Source organism: Anthonomus grandis, chromosome 9 (genome assembly GCF_022605725.1).
Source record: "Anthonomus grandis grandis chromosome 9, icAntGran1.3, whole genome shotgun sequence".
In the NCBI taxonomy this organism is placed as follows: Eukaryota; Metazoa; Arthropoda; class Insecta; order Coleoptera; family Curculionidae; genus Anthonomus; species Anthonomus grandis.
Window position 1 is genome coordinate 4,820,648 of NC_065554.1, and position 23,636 is coordinate 4,844,283.

The following is a 23,636-nucleotide window of genomic DNA, read 5'->3' on the forward strand; positions in this document are numbered from 1 at the left end:
TTTAGCAGATAGGGGTTTTGATTGGGCTTTGCACAAATTTGCCTCCTTTACATCATTAAGTATAGTGAGGTAACGATCTTTCCCCATAAGATTATGTTTTTGAGTACCTGAAGCCTCCAATAACCGAACTAATTGTGACTCGAATTCAGCTTGCATTTTTATAGAGATAAATGGTTAAATATCGTACTTAAAATAATTGTGATATTTATAATTTCACGAGCACAAACGAAATAAATTTAAAACAATAACATAAATATAACCCTACTTTTTAGCTGGGTTTGGGAGGCTGCAAAATAAGCAAAACTAGTGCTGATAACACAGAAATATACAGAACTAGTTTTGTTCATTTCATATTGCGCAAAACTAGTTTTGTTTATTTTAAAATGCTCAATAGTCGTATAAAATATTTTTTTCGGGTTTGGGAAATATTTCTTGCTCAAAACTAGAATTGCGTATTTTTTTCGGGCAATGCCCGAATTCGACTATTGAGCGTAACATATATAATAATGTGCACGTTTGAATTTTTTATTCCAGGTGTATATTAGTGTCTGGTTCAAATATTTTATGTAGGTCTGAGGCTGAATACACATTGATACGTAATTACGGATCCGTTGGGACCATGTGATTGCTATTAGCCAATACCAGATTCGATTTTGGGTCTCTTATTGGCTGATAGCAATCACGTAGTCCCAACGGATCCGTAATTACGTATCAATGTGGATTCAGGCTGAGGATGCCGTGTAAGACGGCGTAATAGGTGTCACCTTGTTCAATATATTTTATGTTTAGATTTTAGATACCTATGACTAAAACTTTTATTTTTCATACTTAAATTAAGTCTCTTTGAGGATTATGGATGATTTTTTTCGTCTTAAAATAAATGTTTAAACATTTTGAGGTTTTTTTGTAAAAAAACTACATACAAGCTCATTTTCAATAAAATTATGCAATAGACAAGATTGTATATAATCTGCATACAAGTCAAACATGTTTAGTAATGAGACATTCTAGGACTAGAAAAATAAAGATGGATTATCACACTAAAAAATGTATGCTTAGCTGAGGTTTACTCTCTTCTAATATAAAGGTAAAAAAATATTTTGTAGAAAATCGATTTGCCTTGTTTAATCGTCAATTTACAAAGCCCCTATAAAATGTTTTGAGGATAGATAATAGAGAGAAAGTAAATTTGCATCATAATTTTAATATAACTAATTGTATTGCTTATTATGTCAATCATTTAATTCCTAATTATAATTTGTGATTAGCGTGTTGCAGAATTGATTTTAAAAATGTAGAGCTGTAATTTGGGGCTATATAATAACATTAAAATTTTTCTGGCCACTTTTAATCTAAATTAAAAAGATCTAAAGCTTAATATAAATATAATAATAGCACACAATAAAAAAATACAACTTACGTTTAACAATTAACATAACTTCTCTCATAGTAGAATTTCCGACTCCATTATTCGCAATGCACTGAAACTTGCCGAGATCGTCTCTGGTAACTTGGGTAATTCTCAGATTGGAAGTTCCATTTTTATCGTACATAATCGACGTTCTGGCCTCGAAGTCTGGAAAATCGTCTCTTTTCCAGGTTATTGTGTCGTCTGCGAGTGGATTGCCGTCCGCTGTACATGAAAGCGTCGCCTCTTCGTTCGGATTCACAATTACCGTCTCGCTAGTTTGGATTATTGATGCTGGATCTGGAAAAATTTGCATGAAGTAATAGGATATTAAAATTGTGGTTGATTTTTCTATAAGATCTTGTATTAGCTTTATTACATGGTTACAAAATAAAGCTGTCATAGGCAATATAATACAGAGTAATTTAAACTAATTTATGCACGATGGTATTTGTTTATTTTTTTTTTGTAAAATCTGTTTTTTTTTTAGTTAAGTTGGGCCATGTATGGGTTAGTTCTCTTTTAAATTATTAAAAAAAATAATATCGATATACGAGCCCTGTCTCAGTGATGACTAGCTTCAACCCTTCTCCAACCCTTTTCTCCCATATAAAAATAATTGTTAGTATTTTGCTTATTTATATGTCATCATGGCAACATCGCTCTAGGTTAGTGAATAAGCAGTAAACAAGAAGACAAGTTTAATTTCTTATGCAGTTTTGCATGGTATGTTTTGAAAAAATGTGCAGAAAATTTAGGTTTTTAGGGTTTTTTGACCTTTATTTTGTTCAAAAACTCTCTGTAGCTGCTTTCGGTATTTATGTATGTAGCACAGATGACGTTGTACTCTATTTTATAGTTAATTTACCATATCCAGCACCCCTATCAACTCCCGGGTCCCGTACGCTTCAAGGGTAAAAAAAAACACAAAAAACCACTTTTTTTAAAGCAGCCCTGATAGTTTTGTGTTTTATGAAGACACAAGAAAACGACTATACAAGGAATAACATAAGTGATGACTTTAATTTTAAGGGATGATTTCTTGTAATTTTTTAATCAAAAAAGTTCATATAAACATATTTCCGCAGACGCTTCGTTTCCGAGATGATCCAGAGTGTTTTTCATTATTATCTAAAAAATACGTTTACCGAATTTTTACAGTTTGTTAATAACTTGAGAAATTCTTTGCCTTATTTGTATGTCGCCTAATTTTTGTGAAAAACAACAAAAACTTAATTTTTACGAGTTTTAAATATCATCAAGTTTTTACTAAATCAAATGCTCGAAATGAGAACCACCCACGGATGTCAATACAATCAATCAATCAATCATATGCTTTATTGTCAAAAAATTACAAAATTTTGTAGACAAAGCTAATAACAAAAAACATATAAAAACAAAACAAAACATACAAAATAAAAATAAAATATACAAACAAAATAAATACATGCAAAACTGTAAAAAAACAATGTACCTGGTCAATATACATCATGATGTATAAAATGTCAATAATATAAACACAATAATCAATAACAGTAAATTAATTAAATACAAAATGAAAGTGCAATTCATTTACTAAAGAAAAAAAAACTAATATATTCTCTATTTTAAGACATAAAAAGAGCCAGTGTGTGTGTGATACCCAAAAAGTTATCCTAGAAAAAATCCTCCACTGCGTACAAGGCTTTTTCCAGAAAGTATGCCTTCAAAGCATTATGAAATCGAGGAAAAGAAGTAATTGATTTAATTTCCAAAGACAAATGTTTATGCATCATTTTGGCTCTGTATAGAATAGAGCTTTTTACTAACTCGGACCGAGGGGTTTGCAGATAAAGATCATGCACTGCGTTGCGAAGTGAATAATTGTGAGACGGCCTACTTGGCATTTCTGACTTATGTTTGCGTACTAAGCAAATAGATTCCAATATGAATAAAGAGGTCTTGTATTTTTTAAAGATTTCTTGACAGTAAGCTCTGCTATTAAGTCCAAGCAGATACCGAACTGCTCTCTTTTGGAGTTTAAAGATGCGCTCAAATTGAGTCACACCGCATGTGCCCCAGAATGGAAGGGCGTAACGTAGATATGACTCAAAAAGGGCATAATAAACTGTTCTTGATGTTTGAAAACTTAATTCCCTGGAAACTGATCTTAAGGCAAAACATGCTGAACTTAATTTTTTATATAAGGCATCAATATGCAAGTCCCATTTTAGGGAGTAGTCAACATTAAGTTCCAAGAACTTCACAGATTCAATAACGTCCAAACTGGTGTTGTTAAGTACAAAGGGTTGAATAGTAGTTTTATATGATAAGACTTTAGTTTTTGAGACATTTAGGCACAGAAGATTAGAATCGCACCACGATTTAATGGTAATTAAGTCATTAGAAATAGTAGCATGTAGTGCCCTAGCATCCGGATTGCTCCATGTAAAGCTAGTATCGTCAGCAAAAAGATAGATTTTGCCACTGATGTTAAGATTGGCCATGTCATTTACAAAAATCAGAAACAAAATAGGGCCCAGGACTGAACCTTGAGGTACCCCACATTCTATTGGTTTGCAAGAAGACTTTGTCGTATCAACCTTTACAAGCTGATTTCTGTAACTGAGATACGATTTAAACCACTCAAGCGGCGTTCCTCTGAACCCATAGTGATTCAATTTGTCAATTAAAATGTTATGGTTTACACAATCAAAAGCCTTGGAGAAATCTCAAAAAATTGTTGCTGTTGAATGATTATTATTTATACTGGTGTAAATACTATTAAAGAGAGAAAACATAACATCATTTGTGCACTTGTTACTCAAGAATCCAAATTAGCGAGGAGTAAGAATTTTATATTTAAACAGAAACGATAAGAGCCTTTTTTTAACCAATCGTTCAATGATCTTTGATAAAGTGGGAAGGAGTGCGATTGGGCGATAGTTTGAAGCTTGTTGTTTATCTCCTCCCTTATGCAAAGGAATAATTATTGCAGTCTTAAGGCAGGTAGGAAAGACACCATTTTGGAATGACTTGTTAATTAAGTTTGTTAGATGGATTAAGGTGCAATTTGGCAGATTGGAAAACATTTTGAGAGTGAGCCCATCTGTACCAGATGATGATTTGTTTTTTATTTCATTAATTGTAGTTTGAAGCTCTGTTGATACAATGGGGGTAAAAAAGAAGCTGTGTACATTTTCATTTGGAAGATATGAACGAGGATCGTGAGAAGGTATTATGGTAGCCATTAGATTTTTAGCTACATTAACAAAGTAGCGATTAAGGTCCTCAGGTGAAGTAGGGATAGTGCTAGATGAAGAAGTGTTATTTCTTAATTCATTTACAATAGATCATGTTTCTTTGGCAAAATTACTTGATTCGATCATCCTTTTATTATAATAAATATCTTTTGCAGCTTTTATAGCCTTATGGTACTATTTTCTATAAAGCTTGACATAGTTATGAAAAAATACGCTGTCTGTAAATTTTTTCAGATGTGATAATGAGCGCAGGTTTTTTGCAGAAACACGTAAGCCTTTAGTGGTCCATGGCTTATGATGTTTAATTTTGATAGGTCTAAAAGGAAACGACTTATCTGCAATACTTGATAAAGACTTTATAAAACTAGAAAATTCACTATCTATATCGTCAGAAAGAAAATCCCAATCATCCGTTTGGCATAAGTTCTTGAATTGTAAGCAATTATTTTCGCCAAAAATACGGCCTAATTTACGTAACGTGTTTTTGCCTTTAGAATTTATGGAAAATTTAGTTAGTGCAGCTTCATGATCAGAAAATCGGGAATTAAAAACCGTACAATCTAAGAGTTCAGGAGCAAAAGATGACACGACATAGTCGATGGTACTAGAACTATTTCTAGTTATTCTGGTAGGAAAGTTAATATGCATTACTATACCTATTGAGACGAAAATAGAGTGAAGAGATTCTTGAGCAGCACACACACTGGAAAAATCAATATTAAGGTCGCCACACAAAATTAATTTACCTTTTAAGGGCAAGGATTCTAGCAAGCTTAGTAGTTTTTGAAGGAAAGTCTGTAAGTCGGCGTCAGGTGTTCTATATACAAAAATAATATAGAGGTCGTATGTATTATGGTAAACTATGGAAAATTCAAATACTTTTTCTGATAAAAAGTTATCAAACTTAGTTACCGGTGAAAAATCGTTGTTTATAGACATAATCATAGTGCCCCCATGAGATCAATTAGTTCTATTAAATCTTGCTATTGTAGTGTAATTTTGAACAAACACAGGTTCATCAGTGTTTAGCCAGTGTTCGGTTATAGCAACTATTTCTGGAAAATTTAGCTCTTCTAATAAAAGAAATAATTCATTATTTTTGTGTCTTAAGGACTGAATGTTAAGAAGAAATACGCTAAGCTTGCTATCATCCGATTTATCAAAGGGTGCTTGATCCTCTGGTCGCGTCACGTTATTTAAAAATTTTTGTTCCTAGATGAGGAACCAGTGGAAAAATAATTAGATTGATTTTCTCGTATGTTTTGAAGCCTTAAAATTTTTTCTAAAGAAAAGAAGGATCTAAAAGCGGAGAGGTCTTCTTCTACTTCGGCTGCACCAATTCCATAGACGTCGTGGAAACGGATATACAAGCGTCGGAGGGAGTGTATGTTAGTAGGTAGGCCCTCTGAAGCTAGCATTAGCTTGACACTGGTCAAGCATGGATCTTCTAGAAATTGTCTTCTTCCTATCAGTTGACGCACACGTTGGCATATTCCTGGATTATTGTATATGACATAATAAGAATCTAAAATTCTATTTCTTAAATCATCTTAACAACTAGTTCAAAACTGGCATCGCATAAACAAGCGATTTCAGATATCTCCAAAAAAAATAGTCCAGACAATTCGGATCAGGGGATTGTGCTGGCCATAGCTAAGGTCCTCCCTGACCGTCGTGCATAAACCACATTGTATTTCTTGTTGCCAGTGGTACTTCCTCTAACAGATTTGGCAATGTTTCTTCTAGAAATTGAAGACCTTGGGGCATCAAGGATATAAGCCACATAATATACCAAATGGCGACTTTCGCATTTCTCTAATGTAGATTACTGTATTATCCATAACAAGTTAAGAGTTTAAGGTCATTCCTAATAGATGGCGCCACACTCTTATTTAGCCTTGTATATTCTGTAACAAATGTCAGTTTTTTTACTTCAGTCAGTTTTGGCACCAACAGCCGCGAGGTGACAAGCCGCCGTAAAAACAATATGGTCGACAGCAACAAAATTGTGATGAAGCGGAATTTCAATGAAGAATCTTTTGAAGATTTCGGTTCCGACGACAGTGTTAAAGATAAAGATTATGTAGAAAGTCAGGACGAAAGCAGTTCTTCATCTGATGACTTTGTAATGGTAAGTTCAAAATATTTGTGGCTTGTACCCTTCTTAAACAAAAAAATGTGGCATAAAATTTGCAAACTTATAGTCGTATTTATAGGTTTTCTTTTCATTTTAACGATTTTAAAATAGTTCTCTTTTGTCAAAAATTTTTAATATAATATTTTTAATTGACATGTTCTGCGCCTAGTTTCTTTTATGTCAAAAAATTTAAGTACTTGCGGCTTGTATCGTTATTGTACAAAAAATATCAGCGTTATTATCTTCTTGTTTTAGGAAACCAATGGAGGCATGGCAAGGGTTACAACTGTTTCTAAAATAACAGAACATCCAACTAAAGCATATGATGAGAATCATAGCACTGCAAGAGGACCTTTACCTACTCCGGAGAAGAATACTCCCTCAAGATGGAGACAGAAAAAAGTAGATAGAAGACAAAAAAATAAAAGAAAAATTAAAGGAAACGTAGGTCACAGCTACAAGTCCTCGCGAGGACAAGAAAGAAAGGCTCGGGAAATTGAAAAACCATGTACGTGCAAAAATGATTGTCGCCAACTATAATAAGCAAAATATTTACCTATTTTCGTTAATGAAATCTGTGCCCAAAAAGAGAACATATAAGAAGAAGTGTAAAAAGGAAGTATGTCCAAATATAACATACATTATTTTGTTAAAGTTAATGGGATTGACGTAAAAATTTGCAAAGAAGAATTTATTGGAATTCATGGTTTCCAAAATTCTAAAAAAAGGATACAACTTCTCTCTAAACAAATCGCAGACGGTTGTTCAACTCCTTCTGACAAAAGAGGCACTTATTCTTATAGGCGAAACAAAGCAAGTTTGGAAGCTTATCAATCGGTTAAAAATTACATTAATTCTATCCCTAAATACACATCACATTACAGTAGTTGCAATTATTGAGAAGTGCACAAGGCATTACATGAAGTGTGCCTATGTTCCGGCCGATTGGTATAGTGCTGTTCAAAACTGCAAAAGAACTAACCCTTTTAAAGTGGTGGAAATAAAGCAAAGAGATATTTTGTCTTTTAAGGAACTACAAGCTCAGATTACAAAAAAGACTTTAACCGATGAAAAAGAAAAACTTTAGCAAAATATGTTATGCAAAATTTAATAAAAGAAATCACAATGAAATGCTAATAAGCCACTGCTTCAATGAAGAGTTTAAAATTTGCAATATTGGAAAAAGGGGTCAAAGAAACGCAGTATTAATAAATCTAAATGATTTAAAACAAAAATACAACGGACCTGTTCCATTAAATCCGAAAAAAATACAAAATCTGATTGAGCTTTTACCTTACATTCCCCCAGTATACATGGAATTTTATAATGAAGTCGGTGCCACACCAGAGGCACAACGACAAGAACTACGTACTTTGGAATATGAAGTGGAACAAATTGACGAATTTTCCAATCTTAGTGACGACGATTAAGTTTTTTAATGTATTTAACAAAAACATTTTTAATGTTTTTTTTTGCGACTACGCTTGTTAGAACTTTTTTTTCCAAACATTGCTACCAATAAATTTTTATTAAAATAATTTTTTTTTGTAGTCTATTAAATTCAAAATGTTCACAATAAAATAACATATAGTTTAATTTAATATAAATAAATAATTTCGTTAAAAAAAAATAATAAAAATAAATTTTACTTAAAAAAATACGATTTTAAACAAATTTCGTGATTTTTTTTTTAGGAAAAAGGGTACAAGCCACCTTTTCTTCATATTTTTATTTTTTTTGCAAAAATTCAAAGGTCTATGTGAACCTTCTTTATTTCATACGCTAATAAACATAATGTTATTTTTTAAACTAAAGGTCTTTTTTATTTAACATAATTAATCCGATATCAGGATTTAAAAAATGTTTTAAAAATTGATTTTCTCAAAACTAACGTTTTGTGGCTTAGATCCTTGTTGCTCTAAGGTCTTCAATTGTCTGTTAGTGTCACTATTCAGCCGAGGAGGGGGAAAATGCGGTCCGATAAGATGATCTCCAAGAATTCCTACACAAACAGTACCTAACAGTACTTCGTAAATGTTAATGTAAAAACATTTTAACGGAGTTTTCTTATCAAAGCTCTTTTTCGTACATTTATATACATTATTCTAAATAGGAACAATTTTCAAGCATTTTATTTTTTTATGGAGGCCAGAGACGTACTGATGATATGCTTTTTAATTATTTTTTCTAAACGAAGCAATTTATGTAGAAAATTTAAGGGACAAAAAAGTTCCGTTGTTTTATTAAAAAAGTTTTAACACTCTGTATCCCGAAAACGAAGCGTCTCTAGACATATGTCTATATGAACTTTTTTACTTAAAAAATTATTTATTTAGTCATCACTTATGTTACACCTTGTACAAAGAAATTTTCTTATAGTAGTTTATAATTTCGTAAACTCTTACCAAGTTTACAACTAATAAACTCTAACGTCTGTTTAAAAACTGAGATGCAAAAATATAATATGCTTTAAGTCACCATTTTTATTAAAAGACTAACGAGCTAATTAAATAGTCCTTTAAGCCGAAAAATAAATTTCATATTGCCATTTTACTTGGGCATAAGAGAACCACAAAGAACTACAACTAGACGAAAACTTATTAAAGAATACCGCCTATAGCGTTCAATAAAACTATAGATTCTACTACTTTACTTAATAACTTAGATAAGCTATAAAGATATTCAACCAAATAAAAAAAGAAAGGTAAACTAAATTTGTTGGGACAAAGCCAATGAATACAGTCAATTTGTTTTTAGCAAAGTATCTCTTTTAGATATCATATGAAAATGCAAGCAGAAAGGGAGAAAGATAGAGAATATCAATATACGGAAGAATCGGATAAGAAAACTTAAGGTGAGAGATAAACCATACACTTTAAATTTTAAAACGGTAGATAAATCTATTGCAATTCCTAATTAAAAAGAAGTTTATAAACGAAGAAGACTTTAATTATTTCAGACTGTCTTGAATCCTTTGAAGAAGACTTTTGAACCACATAGTTGTGGTTAACACACAATAAACAAAATACTAAAATTACTACAAAAAAAAATGTAAAAAATAAAAGTAAAACACAAACTTGCTTACATTGTACTGTAACATTAACTGATGTTAAAGAGGTCCCCTGAGAATTTATGGCTTCACAGTAATAAGTGCCCGCGTCATGTCTTGATAATTTTGTTATATTTAATATCGGCCCTTCCGAAACGATTCGTTCTGCTCCATTCCCATTCGAAGCCTGTGTAATTGGCAGACCGTCTTTTGTCCACGTGTAAGCGATATTGTCCGGATTTCCGTCTGCTTTGAGGTTTATTATTAATGGCTCATTTTCTATTCCAGTTATTGCGTCTTCGTTGTTTTTATCAAATACCGGTTTATCTGAAAATATAATTTTTGGTTCATTTCTGCTCCATACGAAAAATACTTAGGATCTTGATTTTACAAATTTTTTTTTTAAATTACTTACATAAAACTTGTAAGGTAATTGAATCATGAGCACTTCGTTGTAACGCTTCGTTTTGAGCCTGACAAGCGTACTGGATTCCATTCATATCTTCAGTTACGTTTACTTTAAGCTCTATTGTGGACACGGTACCACCATGAAGTCCTGGTTTCGAGTAATTTGTCAATCCTTGGACGGGGATGCCCTCTTTCCACCAGGATAATTTGGCAGGAGGGTTGCTAGAGCTAGAATCGCATATAAGGGTGGCCTCCTCGTTAGGCTTTAAGCCTTCTGGAACTTGGCGTATTCTAACTGTTTCTGGGGCAACTAAAATAATTTTAATTTAAATCATTATCTTTACAATATAATTAATTGTTTTTATGAACACAAATTAGTTAAAAGAAAATGAAAAGAGTGAGAAAAATGTACTTACAATATACGCTTAACGTAATAGTTTCAAATAAGGGTATTTCTGTAGCTGAGTTAGCAGCTTCACATCGGTATCGAGCTTCATTGTCAGTGACGTTTGTTAAAATGGTTATTTCCGCTGTTACTGACTTATCTGTGGATTTTACTGCAGAGTGAATCTGAGAAAAAAACAGTTAAACAAGTTATAAGAGCTTAATTATAAGTGTAGAAATAAGTACCTTTTTATCATTTTTATACCATGTTAGAGTGGCTAAAGGATTTCCACCTGAAGAAGTACATGATATCTTTTGAACAGTACCTGCTGGCACGTGGGTACCTTCTGTATACCCGTGTATAAACGGCTGACTTGGAGGGTCTAAAGTAAAAAATAAAAATGAATATATTAATTTATTCCTAGACTAATTTGGCTCTTACATAAAACATTTATAGTATGAGTAGAAACGACATTTTCAGTTAATTGCATATTCAGTCCGTGGCAAATTACAACAAGGCTTCTTCTATTAGGTTCAACTATAGCAGTTATATTTGAGGTAGTAATCCAACCGCCTTCTGGAGAAACTATTGTTCTTGAAGTTACATTTCTAACTTGTCTGCCTGCAACCTAGTATAAAAAATAAATATATAATAACATATATGTAAAAAAAAATATTTAAATTTAAGAAACAAGTCAACAGAAGTAACCTAAATATTATAAAATTATTGTACAAATAATTTACCATCCACTTAATTTCTGCCGGAGGATTTGAATTAGCGGTGGTACAAGTTAAAGGCACAGGGTCTCCAACTCTGGCTTCTGTAGGTCCAGATATGGTCACATGAGCAGGAGAGACTAAAAATTTAAATAAATATGCTACTACATAATCATTTAGATAGAAAAAATTAAACACTAAATAATAATTTATTTATGCAACTTACATAATACAGTCATATCAATTTCAGCTTTTAATGGGTTCTTAGACATAATGTTGCTAGCCTCACACTTATACCTAGCTTTGTTGTCGCTAGCATCAGCGGTAAAGGTGTACACATTTTCAGATACTCTCCCAGCGGTTCTATAAGCCATTCTGATTTGTTCGCCATTTTTATACCAAATTAGTTGAGCTGGGGGATTACCTCCACGACTTCTGCATACTAATTCGACCTGTAAATAAGACGTGTAATTTCTGAAATTATTTAAAAAAAAATAACTTAAAACTATGTTGAAAATTTTAATAAACAGTAAAAAACAAAAAAAGGCATTTTTTTGAGATCGAGAATGATATCTTTGTAATTATCATAATTTGTTAATTCTCTTGACAATAATAAAATAAATAATAAAAAGAGGCATATACAGTGTGTCCAAGATGAGGATGTCTATCATGGGGATCTCGGCAGGTGTAGGAGATACGAGGTTGATTAAATTAGAGAAAAGTTGCCCATTTGAGAACCTAACAATACGCCATTTAGAAAGTTTTAAAATTTTGAGTAGTTCCGGAGACATTCGAGACAAACCCAAATTTGCCGATTTCGGTATATTTTTTTCTGGTGTTATTTAAAAAGATATGGAAAAACAAAATACACTTTCTTACAACCACTTTTTAAGCTCTAAAAAATAACATTGCGAGATTTTTCGTACTACGTTTCGTTTCGAAGAAACCATCATCAACTTAATTGTTTTATATGGCGCGTAAAAAAGGTACACCCTGTATAAAATAGCATATTTTTTTGCGATTACAACGATCTGTGACACAATATGTTTCTACAATATTTAAATTATAAAAAATGATTTTTTATTAAATTCCGATAGTTTTGATGTAGTAGGCTGTAAAATAATGACGTTGAGAAAATGTCAACATTAAATAAAAATTAAATGTCAAAGTAGTTTTTATTATAACCATTATTTTTTATTCTTTTTATCTTAAGCGAAGTAAATAGTTTTAATTATTTGATAAATTTAGTTGACATTGTGTTTTTGAACTCTGTTTTTGCGTCTTGTTGCTAGTTTTTTTTGGTACAAAATGGAGGACGCTTTTTTACCTGAGAAAAAGTTTGATTTGTTGAAATGTTATATTTTATGCTACAGCAATGCCGTTGAAGCTGGTCGTATGTATTTAAATAACTATCGAGACCGGAAACAACCTAGTACAAAAATCTACGGACGATTGGTTTTCAATCTTAAGCAGTATGTTGCGTTTAAGAAGCCAGTATTGTCAAGAAATAAGCCCTGCAATCAAGAAAAAGAAAATAATGTGGTATTAGCTGTAACTGAAAATCCGGAAATATCTGTTAGAAAAATTGAAAATACCACTGGAATACCAAAATCTACTGCCCATTTCATTTTGAAAAAACATTAATACCACCCGTTTAAATTCAGAATCTGTCAAGGCCTCAGACCTGGTGATGAAGAAAGGCGCAGAACATTTTGTAAATGCTACACCAGGAAGTGTCAAGAGGATGAAACATTTCCCCATAGGATTATCTGGTCCGACGAGAGCATGGTTACAAATAATAGAATTTTTAACCGGAAGAACACCCATTATTGGTCAAGAGATAATCCCCGAATACACCGAATGTCTAGACATCAGCACCGTTTCGGTTTTAATATGTGAGTTGGCATTTTCGGAACAGATTTAATAGACCCCTTTATTTACAACAATTTCCTCACCTCGGAGCGGTATCGCAATTTATTGGAAGAATCCTTGGACAACTTACCACTTGCCAAGGTTAGAAACTGTTGGTTTCAGCAGGATGGTGCGCCCGCACACAATTCCCTAATCGTGCGAGAGTATCTATAGAACAGATTTCCGGAAAAATGGATAGGAACACATTCAACAGTTCCGTGGCCTCCTCGTTCCTCAGACATAACTCCGCTTGACTTTTTTCTTTGGGGCTATTACAAAAATTATGTTTACAGTCGTGTTTTTGAATCTGAGGATCAGCTGAGGAGAATAGTTCTTGAAGCATTTGAGAGCATTACACCTGATATGTTAAGAAGTGTTTTAAACTCGACTGTTAAAAGATGTTATCTGTGTTTTGAGAATAATGGTAATTTGTTTGAACATTTATTACTATGATTTAAATTAGTATTTTTGGGTTTATAGTAGGTAGTTTTTTAATTTACTAATGTGTTTAATTCTTTAAAATAATTACGTGACGGTATATGAATAAAGTTTTTAAGTTGTCAATGACGTAATTTTTATTTAGTATTTCAAAATAGGAGTAATAGCAGCCTACTACACCAAACTCAGCGTCTTCATTTCATCGCCTACTACATCAAAACCATCGGAATTTACTAAAAATCCAATTTTTAACATTTAAATATTGTAGGAACATATTGTGTCATACATCGTTATAATGGTAATACAATATGCTATTTTATACAGGGTGTACTTTTTTTACGCGCCATATAAAAAAATTAAGTTGATGATGGTTTCTTCGAAACGAAACGTCGTAAGAAAAATCTCGCAATGTTATTTTTTAGAGCCTAAAAAGTGGCTATGAGAAAGTGTCTTTTGTTTTTCCATATCTTTTTAAATAATGCCAGAAAAAAATAAAAACGAAATCGGCAAATTTCGGTTTTTCTCGAATATCTCCAGAACTACTCAAAATTTTAGAACTTTATAAAAGGCGTATTGTTAGGCTTTAGGCACAACTCTTCTCAAATTTAATCAACCTCGTATCTCCTGCTGAGATCCCCATGATAGACATCCTGATCTTGGACACACTGTATACAAAGACATGTATTTTTTATTTTATTTGGGATAGTTTATATAGTGGTGTGTAAAAGTGTATAAGAAATGAATGCGTTATGTTATAAATTAGAAGAGACACTAGAAAACTATCAAATAGAGACATCTCGATAGTCCTGGGTGATTTTAATGCTAAGATTGGTGCTACTAAAGAAGATAATGATATGAGAGAAACTGTCAGTTTATATGCCCTCCGAAAAGAAATAGAAGAAAGCGTCTCTTGCACTGAAAACAACCTATTTATCGCTAACAAAGGCTTTCAGCACCAACCGAGATATTTATATGCAGGGTGATCCATAAAGACGAACGATTTTAAGAGCGCCACTGAATCCGAACGGCACTGGTTACCGTGACGCCAATAATGAGGGTGACTAGCTCGGTTTTCGGAAATTCAGTCGCAATCACATAACATCCCCCTTTAGAAATAAAAGCACATGTATGAAGCTTGTATGGTGAAAATCGGAATCGTATGTCGGCCATCTTGCTTGGCAAAATTGACAGGGAGCTGACAGACAGTTGCTGACATTGACTGATAGAACATCATTTCTCATACCATTTGAGTTTGTTTTTCATTTCAATAAATGCAAGCGTGGGTTGAGTTTGCTATTTGTTTTGTTTTTCACTGCCACCACGGTCTATAATACCGAGAAAAAAAGTGTTCCAACTAACAAAAATTAGTCTTATAGACCAAGATACATGCGTAACATGCATAGGCCAGCTCGATCTATAAGACCGAGCTCGTTCAAACGCTCTCAAGCGCCGCCGGTCTTTTCTCTTATGGAGGTAGGCATGAAAATAGACCGAGCTGGCCTGTGGGAAAGGTTCGCACATACCAGTTTTGAATTTATATTTTTTTTTTGTCTAATAAATATATTTGAATATTAACTTATGTTTTCTTTTATATACAATTTATTTTATTGGCATATTTCGTAAAAAATGGCATAATAAAATCACTTAAATAGTGGTCAACAAATATATATTTTGGATAAAGAAGGAACAAGTTAAAAAGATCAAAATGGAAAAACATCAAAACTGAAAAAAATCATAATCTCTAAAAATTCGAAAGCGTTAAAGAAAAATTGTACAACAGATTAAAGACTGACTAAATCCTGTGAATTACGTTAAAAGCATTCTAAACATAAATTTGGTTCATTAGGACAAGATTGGCAATAGGTTCTCACTTTTTTTAGGTTTCTTGCGAGCTTTCATCCACTTTCTGACTTTACCTTTGCGTAACATTTGGTAGATGGTCCCCTCTTGTTGTACGAAAGAGTTCCAATTTCATGTCGTTTTCGGATTCTTTGTGTGTCAGGTTCAACATTATTATGAGGAAAGGATTCACATAACTTGTAGGTTATCCGTTTGCGAAAGTCAACAATTGGCATATTTTCTTTCGTCACCTGTTTGTATGTTATCTAAGCGTTTACTAAAGCAGTATTCAAAATTATTTCAAACGCTAATTTGCGGTACCACTTCAACGATTTCCTCAGTGGTCATTTGACCAGACAAGTCAATGGCAGATTTTCCAGCATTGTATTCTACAACCATTTGTGGCTTATGTTTGAAATTGCCCATGCGATTTTGCGTGAGTACTATGGAGTCTGAATGTTTTGTGGACAATAAAAGGACATCGCGCTTGTCACGCCATTTTAGAACAGATATGCCTTGTGCATTTTCTCTAATGACGTGTTCACCAATCTTTAGTTTTTTGTCAACGACTTCCTTAGGTAAACCCTTATGGTTTTTTCTGAGTATACCTAGAAGGTGTGTTTGCTTCTCTAATAGTTTAGAAGCCAGCTCCACATTAGTGTACCAGTTGTCGGTGACAACAGTTCGGCCGCATTTTACAATTGGCTGACATAGGTTCATTACCACATTTGTAGGTGTAGTTTTGGTTAGTTCCAAATTTTTCCCTGCATATATTTGCATGCTGTATGTGAAACCGCCATTGCTACATAACTTGAACAATTTGATTTGGTAGCGCTTATTTTTTATATACTACTTAATTACAAGTCTTCCTCTAAATGGAATTAAAGATTCATCTATACAAACAGATTCTGAAGGGTTGTATAAACTATGAATATTTTTCTATATCTTGTTTAATACTGGTTGTACTTTATGTAACCGATCGTTATTACTGTTATCTTTATTGTTTGAAAAATGAACCATACGGAGAAGAAGTTCAAAACGATTACGGCTCATGCATTCTGTGGGCATTACAATTTTGAACATTTTTTCTTTGCTCCAGTAACATGAAATATTTGGCATTTTCACAATACCCATGTAGGAAACAAGACCAAAGAATCGTTTTATTTCAAACTTATCTGTTGGCGTCCAGTCATGTAATCGTGATTGCCTGGATGTATCATTTCTTGTACATATTGTTTGGGTCGCATACAAATATGTTTCATCCGCTACATATGCGAAAAAATCGTCATCGATCAGTGAGAAATAAAAGTCTTCTGGATTTGATTGAGGCATCAAGGCAGCACATTCAGAAATTACACCTTCATTCTCAGCAAACCTGACACGATTGGGATGGTTCCCCATTGGCAATGTCCATATATCATCACCAATCTTATCAGGCATGGATACGTCGTATTGCGTTAGGGATTCGGCATCTAATTGATATCCCACTCCATCATTTCTAATTCAGCGGAAGATGTTGATTGTAACGCTCTAGTCGTGTGTGTCGTGGGTTAAAAACTTAATGCCTGAGCCCCAGTCTCTAGTTCAGCGTGGATGGATGACGGCAAACTTCCGATTGGACGCAGGTTTGCTTTCAAAGAATCGACGCAAATTTCTTCTTCAGATTCAGAATCGGAAGTACAAGCATTACTGTCAAAATCAGGATCATTTATCGAATGATCTGCAAAAACCTGTTCTAGTAACTCTAAAATATGAAAAAAAAACAATTTTACCTGAATTAAAATCTGATTCTTCAGCAGAAAAGTCAATATTTGTAGCTATAGCCTCTAACTCAGCATTAGTTAGTGATCTCTTTCTTTTATAAGACATTATTGTTCCGAATAAAACAAAACACAATATAAACTGGTAAATATTACACAACAACATGCACAGTGAACGGAGCGGGCAAACAAACTAATCCATGAACAATAAAAAATACAAACAAGTCAGGATGGACCGCGGTATCGGACCGAGCGTCGGGCGTCCCAAATCGAAGTGGAGATTTGTTTGCGCCGACTCGGTCTATAGGACCGTGAGGGAAAACAACAACTCTTAAAGGCGCTATGGGATATTTTTAAACATTTTCGCTAAAATTTCTTTAGTTATGCAGTACTATATTTAATGGCAACATTGGCCTGTAGGACAAAATTTCAAAATTTCAATTTTTAATTGATTTACAGCAAGCAATTCCAGGTTTCTGGTAAGAAAATCTGATTTTATTTATTACTATTATGTTTTTGTATTGTCAATCTTTAGTCTTTAATAAAATCAAATTCAGTTCAATAAAATCAATTTCAATCAAGAAGTCTCACTTGTCAAGTATTTAATTTTTCACTTGAATATTATAAATACATATTACAAAATGTCTGGCCTCTCATTTTCTATTCAACAATTAAAAATTAATTTAAAATTTTCCAATTTTCCTCATGTAAAAGTATGTATATTTTAAATGGTTCTAAGAAACATAGTAATAAAAGTGAGGAAATCGTAGGAGAAAAAAAAGTGTATTCATTTTTCTTTCTTTAATCTCGACGTTGTGGTTTTTTCGTAGGTTGGAGTGTGATGTATGTAACACTCATCTGTCAGATTTGTTTCTTGTTTTAATAATAATTCAAAAATTAGTAGTAGAAATTTTTTCAATGAATCACTTACGATGGTTTTGCAACTACGTAAGAATAAATCAAAGGCAAATTTATATCATAACCTCTAACCATCAATTATATCACATCATAGTAAAAGATTAATTTAAATATAGCTTAAAGTTGCTGTAGTCTATCTTTGTTAAGCAAAATAATACTACTGCTAATTTAACCCGTTTTTACGGCCTCCACTTACAATCCCTACTCCTGTGGGACAAAGTTATTTGTTACCCTTCATCGGACTGCAGTTACCGTGCCCCAGGCATGCTTTTTCACTATTATCTTTGATCTATAACCTTTTAAATTAGATATCATGCGGGATATTATTTTTTGATAACCAAAACTACGCTGCTTTAAATACGACCCAGAGTATAATAATAATGCTTGATTAGATATTAGATTTGACAGCATTATGCTATTATTGATAGAGATCGTGCGTTTCGATATGAGATGTGCGAATAGGTTTACATAGCAGCGCTTTTATTTAATCCAATATTTGGATATTTAGTTTGGAATCGGACTCTATTTTTCGTTTAGTACAAAAGACGATTTAGAGATTTTTCACAAGCACGCGTATATAAAAAGAATATTTTCATATTGAGCAGGTATAGCGTAAGATAAAATTAAATTACTGGTCACGTATTAAAAGCGGTTAAACTATGTGCAAAAGCGAAGCCTTTAAGTATTTAATCTATCCTGTAAAGGTTTTTAATTAAAACTAGTAATCTTAAATAAAATTTTGTGAATGTTATAATAATTTTTTTATTTTTGGTCTTTTTGATTATTCATTATTATATGATTACTATAGAGGGTGTTTCAGAACTATGGGATCAAACTTCTGGGGCTTGTTCAGTGCAACAGAAGAATCCGTTTGAGTATAGGAACCCATGTCCAGAAATGCGTCAATACGCCACTACGGCCCCTAAGACGCGTTAAAATTTATAAAAAACATTAATTACCTAAATAGGATCTGCTGCATTTATTTTTACCGTTTGTACATGATACCATAACAACAATTGTGTAAAAATAACGCTTATCAATGTCAATTCTCAATGTCATGTTTAAAAATTTTATAGCTTACAATTTTTAAACATTTATTGCTAATGGAAAACTTTACCAATCAAGAATTGGCGGATATGCATTTGGCATACGGAGCAACAAACTGCAATGCACGAGCAGCATTGCGGTTGTATCATGAACGTTATCCCGAATGACAGCATCCTGGATACAAGCAGTTTATTACGGTTCATCGGCGGCTCGCTCAGACAGCCATGTTTAAGACCAAGATGCATGATACTGGTGTTGCTCGAACCGTAAGAACGGTCGAATTTGAAGAAGAGGTGCTTCAGCGAGTTGCCGATGAACCATCAAATAGCACACGTGATGTCGCTAAGAATATGAATACGAGTAACGCTTTTGTCTGGCGGGTACTACACGAGCAACAACTCCATCCTTACCACTTCCAGAAAGTTCAAGATATGACTGCAGCCGATTATCATCCTTCAATTTTGTCGATGGCTTCTGGATCAGATCATTGCACAACCAAATTTTTTACGATACGTTTTGTGGACCGATGAAGCCTCTTTCACAAGAGACGTTATTTTTAATAGTAGGAATAGCCATGTTTGTGACGAAGAAAATCCTCATGCAATTTTTCCAAGAAAACATCAGAATCGTTGGTATGTCAACGTATGGGCAGGCATTGTTAATTGCATATTTAATTGGTCCATATCTTCTACCGGAACGGTTAACAGGACCTATTTATCTGCGTTTCTTGGAGGAAGTTCTCCCAGAACTCCTTGAAAATATTCCACTAAATGTTAGACAGCAAATGTGGTTTCAGCATGATGAAGCGCCGGTTCACTTTGCTGTAAAAGTACGCTAGTATTTGGCTCAGCGGTTTGGGCACCATTGGATTGCCAGAGATGGAGCAGTTTCTTGGCCTCTTAGGTCACCCGATTTAACGTCGCTCGATTTTTTCTTGTGGGGACATGTAAAGTTTTTAGTCTACAAAACTCCAGTAGAATCAGAGCTAGACTTAATTCGACAAATAACAGTAGCATTTGAAATCATTTAAAACGAGAATCAAATTTTTAGTGTAGTCCGCCGAAATCATGTGCGGCGTTTAAATCAGTGTATTGAGGTTGGAGGAAGACATTTTGAACAATTGTTGTGATGGTATCATATACAAAAGGTAAAAATAAATGCATCAGATCCTATTTAGGTAATTAATATTTTTTCTAAATTTAAACGCGTCTTAGGGCCGTAGTGGCGTAGTGACACATTTCCGGACATGGGTTCCTATACTCAAATGGATTCTACTGTTGCACTGAACAACCCCTAGAAGTTTGATTTCATAGTTCTGAAACACCCTGTATACTATTGCTGATATATTCTTATTGTGTATCTGAATATGGATATATTGAATATAGGTGAATTCGCTTTAAAATATTAAAGACTTGAAATTATTAAAAGTAACTAAATAATTTTTTTTTTGATAACTTGAGTAAAGGGCTAGTAACTTTAAGGCGCACATTTTGCCCCAGGGTAGAAATGCGATACCTCATAGAGATTACGAGAGAAAACGTATACGAGTCTCATAATTTTTGCTTCGAGAGTAAACTATCTCTTGGATAATATTTATTTTAAATTTGTTAAATTATATTAAATTCTCCTTAACCAAGATCTAATTCTATATTTTTCTCCTTAATCACATCCTAAGTCTATATTTAGCAAAATTACGTTCTAATTTTGTTAAATATAGACTTAGGATGTGTCATTAAAATAAGACATTTTGTTTTTATTATTATTTTTTAATTACATACTAACGACGCCACTGGATAAAAAAAATAAAAATCAATATCTTTGACCAAACCACCATAATTTCTCATGTATTTTTCATATAATTTCCTATTTCTTAAGCAAACTGTGTCTGGATATCTAGGGGGGGGGTGGCATGCTCCAAAAAGAGTATTGCGGCTAATCCATTTATCTTTAAAAATTTCAATAAGCCACCTTCTTACTCTTACAGGCGTAGCATAGACGCCATCTAGCAAAATTCCTTCTATAAGTTAATATGTATAATATATAAGTTAAATGCCAATAATAATAAAATGTATGCAATATAAAAAAGTAATATGCGTTTAAGTTTAGCAGAAGTAGAAATAGTGCGGTGAGTAGGTGCGCGAAACTGTCGGAAAAATTTAAGATCTATTCAATTCTGATCACTTAATATCGTAAATCGCGGTGTATAAAGTAAATGAAATGTTTAATCAATGGGGTTCGGTGGTAGAATAAAGTAAGACAGCAAAGAAATTATTAACAGAATGAAATAAACCCATTACAGCAAGATTTTTGCACACTTTACAACTAGGTGATGATTAGGGAAGAATGGAGTACTGTTTAACCGTGCAGGGTATAAAGCATCGTGAACAAATTTAGAAAATTATTTTATTTTATTCTTACATAAAAAATTCCTTACACTGCTTCACTTTCACACTGCTCAACCTTTTTCAAACCACTTTCAATCTTTTGAATCACACTGCTTTCAATTGAATCCCTTCATTTGAATTTACTTTAAAAAAATAAGCTGACTCGTCAGCATCTACAACACTATTTTCTATGATATCTTGGGCACTAGAATAATTTTCAAAATCCCTCGTTAATTGATCCAAAATATGTCCTTTGTTTCAAAATATGTTACATTAGTTTCGGTACTTTGAGATTTATTAATAGAATTAAAAATTCTAGTTATTTTAAGTCGAGTAGTAGTCGGGAAATATACTCGAAAACAAAATAAATACAATGCACAGAACTTTGGTGTAATAAATATCAATGATTCGAATTAGAGAAACTTAACAATTCCTTAAATCTGGCAAATATTGTGGTACTAGGCACCAACTGAGCACTAACACCAGTTGATCTCTATTGCATTTTATATTTTTAGCTACTTACAAAGACCAAAGTCTATTTGCAAAATATTATTTACTAATGAGATTATATTTTCTACCAACGGGACGGTATTATCTCAGAATATTGAAAATTGGAGTCAAGAGAATTCTCACTGGGTAATTAATTGCAAAAATCAATATTCTGAGAAATTAAATGTGTGGTGTGGTATTTTAAAAGACTGTATTATTCAACCTGTCTTTTTCAATACGACTTTAAATGATGCGAGATTTTTGCTTTTTTCGCAAAATAAATTTGGAGAGGCTGTTCATGATTTGCTTATAGAAAGAGAGAGTTTGTATATTCACAAGGTCGTAATAGTCCTTTTTGTAGCATGGCCTCTTAGGTCTAGTTTTTTTTTCTGTAGGGTTCTATCAAGAATAAAGTTTAACCCATCCACGAACAATACAAGAATTAAAAACTAAGAAAGCTATCTGAAAACATAAATCGATTATTATGTTGATATAAACCAATTATTTATCGAGTGGCGTCGTAAGCATGTACTTATAATAACACACCTTGTATCAATATTTATCAAAATCAGAAATTAAGTATCTTGGATCAGAAGGATTCAAAATAATACAAGAGATTTGAAATAAATAGTATCTTAAAGATAGTTTACTCTTTCCTTTAAAAATATAAAACCCTTCTTTTTCATACCTTCCTTTAAAAAATGAAAAAGTTCGCTCAACAAATAACCAAGATATGTATGCTTGTATTTATCTTAAGTGGGACACTCTATACATATGTGCTTATTGTAACCATATAATTGGTTTAAACTCTTACTATTAAGGAAAATTTAAAATTAAAAAGAAACCAATTTGAATTTATAATATTTTTACTCGATCATATATTCACATTTCGACTTTAATCTTACTAATGCTAAAATCTCAATAATTTAGTTTCAATAAATCTTTTATGGAACTTACTATTCGTTTATAAATAGATTAATATAAAATAATAATTATTGGAAATATTATTTTTTAAAGGAAAGTATATTACTTAGTTATAACGATTTCATGTCTTATTCTTTAAAATAATTTTAAAGAACAAGATATCATATCCATTTAAATTATGCAAATATATAGTGTTAAGTTATAATAAGCAAACTATGTGTGTATTATCCACAAAAAAAGATTTAAGTAATAAAATCCTGGTTAAACCTTATAACTAAGCTTGCAATAAAGATCTTGATTTTACTCGCATTTTTATTTGTCAATTGTGACTTATGGTGCGTTCATTTTAAAATGTATCACTCTTAAAAGCATTAAAAAAATTAAACGTAGCTCAGAGATATAGGGAAAGTGTATTTTCCCATTATTTTGAGTTCTGTCATCACCTTTTCATCTCCAGCTAACCTCACTTTGATATGTTAAATATGAATCTCCATCGAGTGATACATTATTGTATGTCGCATAAAGTTATCTATTAAATTGCATACGGATATAAAATTAATGTTTATTGTATATATTGTAAG

The 23,636-nt window shown here is 32.6% G+C and overlaps 1 protein-coding gene across 2 annotated transcripts in view; it reads right to left on the reverse strand.

Annotated features, from left to right (window-relative positions):
* Positions 1–23,636, reverse strand: part of LOC126740126 (nephrin) — a 357,279-nt gene that overhangs the window by 39,723 nt on the left and 293,920 nt on the right. For both annotated transcript variants that reach the window (XM_050446042.1, XM_050446043.1), the window contains exons 6-13: positions 11,572–11,797; positions 11,373–11,485; positions 11,071–11,257; positions 10,875–11,011; positions 10,661–10,814; positions 10,252–10,554; positions 9,873–10,163; positions 1,421–1,708 (exon numbers count right to left, since the gene is read on the reverse strand). In XM_050446042.1, coding sequence (XP_050301999.1) covers positions 1,421–1,708; positions 9,873–10,163; positions 10,252–10,554; positions 10,661–10,814; positions 10,875–11,011; positions 11,071–11,257; positions 11,373–11,485; positions 11,572–11,797 — 1,699 coding nt within the window. The remainder of the gene's footprint in view (positions 1–1,420; positions 1,709–9,872; positions 10,164–10,251; positions 10,555–10,660; positions 10,815–10,874; positions 11,012–11,070; positions 11,258–11,372; positions 11,486–11,571; positions 11,798–23,636) is intronic.